At 67.3% G+C, this 1,925-nt stretch overlaps 1 protein-coding gene across 1 annotated transcript; it reads left to right on the plus strand.

Annotated features, from left to right (window-relative positions):
• Positions 1-486: 486 nt before the first annotated feature.
• On the plus strand, positions 487-1,866 carry MNEG_13048 (hypothetical protein; the record flags this gene model as incomplete). The annotated part of the gene is made up of 4 exons (XM_014038481.1): positions 487-845; positions 1,311-1,367; positions 1,574-1,676; positions 1,855-1,866. 4 exons carry the CDS (start codon positions 487-489, stop codon positions 1,864-1,866), a joined length of 531 nt encoding a protein of 176 aa, XP_013893935.1.
• Between the last annotated feature and the right edge of the window lie 59 nt (positions 1,867-1,925).

Here is a 1,925-nt window from a genome sequence, read left to right on the forward strand (position 1 = left end):
CCTTTGTAGAGCAGGAGTAGAATAATGAGAACCAGCCTGTACATCGGCAGTGGGTGGTGGTGGCGTGCTGTCCATCAACCTGCAGGGGCCTGGCTTTACATGCCGAAATCACGTGCGAATTGTATTGTATCTGCTCCGAATGCATAGCTTCCTTTTTGGTGACGGGTCACTGGAGGAATGCAACGGTGTGTGAGTGTGTCAGCCAGCAGTGGGACGTCCGTCCTCGCAAGAATGCCGACCTTGGCACCACGCTCCGTTATTTTTTGAACAAACCACCTTCTGGCACCTGTGTTGCGAACTTCTCTGATCCAGACTTTGTGTGTTGTGTGTGTGCCCACCGGGGACGGAAATCTCACGACGCCCATTATAAGGAACTGAATCTTTACTCTGGCACCCCTCACTTGACCACGGGCGCGGATGTGCGCTTGGGGACCTGCTCCAGCTGCGGGAGAGCCGGGAGGCGAGGGGCACCAAGCCACCGGCCCCATGGGCGAGGTGCTCCTTGACAAGCAGAGCCAGGACGCTGACGCCATGGCGGAGAGCGAGGCGGTGAAGCGCGCGCTGGGCGTCGTCATGTTGCTCGTCCTGGGCGCCGCGGCCTACCTGGTGATGCACACCCTGCGCCTGCTGTGGCCGGCGCGCTACGCCATCGGTGCCCTCGTGGCGGCGGGGGAGGTCGCCTTCTTCGTCCTCTGGTGTCGCCGCTACACGCAGCTCAACACGCAGCCGGACGTGCACGCGCCGGCGCACGTCGACTCGATGCGCCTGTTCGACCGCTTTGTGTCGCTCTGCTACAGCCTGCCAGACGGAGTGGACCTCGAAACTTATCTCAGCGCCTGGTTCAGGTGGGCGGGGGCGGAGGCTGCTCGGGTCGCAGGGTGCGCGTCGCGGCAGGAGGGGTCCCGCGACCGGGCGCCACCAGGCGACGGCGCGAGGGTTCGCCAGGGAGTGCAGCGGCTGCGCTGCCTCGTGTGCAGACGCGTTGCCCCAACGGCCCCCCTGGGCGTGGAGTTGCATTGCGTCCAAGAGTGATGGCGGCGCCGCCTTCGCTTTAGGGAGGCAGATGCACGTGCGCAGACGTCGTGATGCGGGGTGACTGGCAGGATGCGCACTGCAGCAGGGCGGAAACAAGCCAGCATCAGTCGCAAAGCCAATTCCAGGCTGCCACAGCAGGCGCGCGTGTGCGGCTGCCCCGGCAAGCCAGCCGCTGCTCTCCACAGCCCAAGAGCACCGCAGCGGCACGCACAGGCAGCAGCCGCCGGCACTCATCTCGCCCCCCCCCCTCCCGCCGCGCGGCGCCGTTTTCGCAGGGGCGCGCGCGTGGATGAGATCATGCGCGGCAACATGGAGGAGCTGATGGCGTACGGGTGGGCGCCCGCAGGGACGAAGCGTCCGCAGCAGGGGCAAACCGGCTGCAGCCGCGCCGCCCGCGGCGCTGGCTGGGCCCGGACGCAGCTCCCACCCCCCGCCCGCCGCCGCGCTGCGCGCGTACCGCCCGACGCCAGCCGGCCAGGCCCCGCCTCACGCCCGCGCCCCGCGCCGCTGCCCGCTTGCACGCCCCTCGTGCCGGCAGGTTTTGGTACAAGTCGCGGCAGGAGATGGCGGCGGAGGGCATGGGCCACGTGCCTGGAGCCATGGTGGATGAGCTGGAAAAGGCCTTTGAGCACCAGTTCCCGGTGGGGACCCCCTGGGGCGATTGCAATTACTGTTTGTACAAGGGGGGGGGGATCGAGGGTGGGGTAGGGGCCCGAGGCTTGGGGGTGGGCGAGGCTTCGCGGCCGGCGGCGCGGCAGCGGCAGCGGCTGCAACGGTTGGGTGGGGCTCACGGGTTGGTTGCCTGGCATGACTTTACAGGGCGGCTCCTAAACGGTCGAGGTGGTGGGCAGGCGCTTTACAGACGTTGAGATCCCTTGAGCAGCGGCGGG

The sequence above is a fragment of the Monoraphidium neglectum genome (genome assembly GCF_000611645.1).
Source record: "Monoraphidium neglectum strain SAG 48.87 unplaced genomic scaffold scaffold03595, whole genome shotgun sequence".
NCBI classification, from domain to species: domain Eukaryota; kingdom Viridiplantae; phylum Chlorophyta; class Chlorophyceae; order Sphaeropleales; family Selenastraceae; genus Monoraphidium; species Monoraphidium neglectum.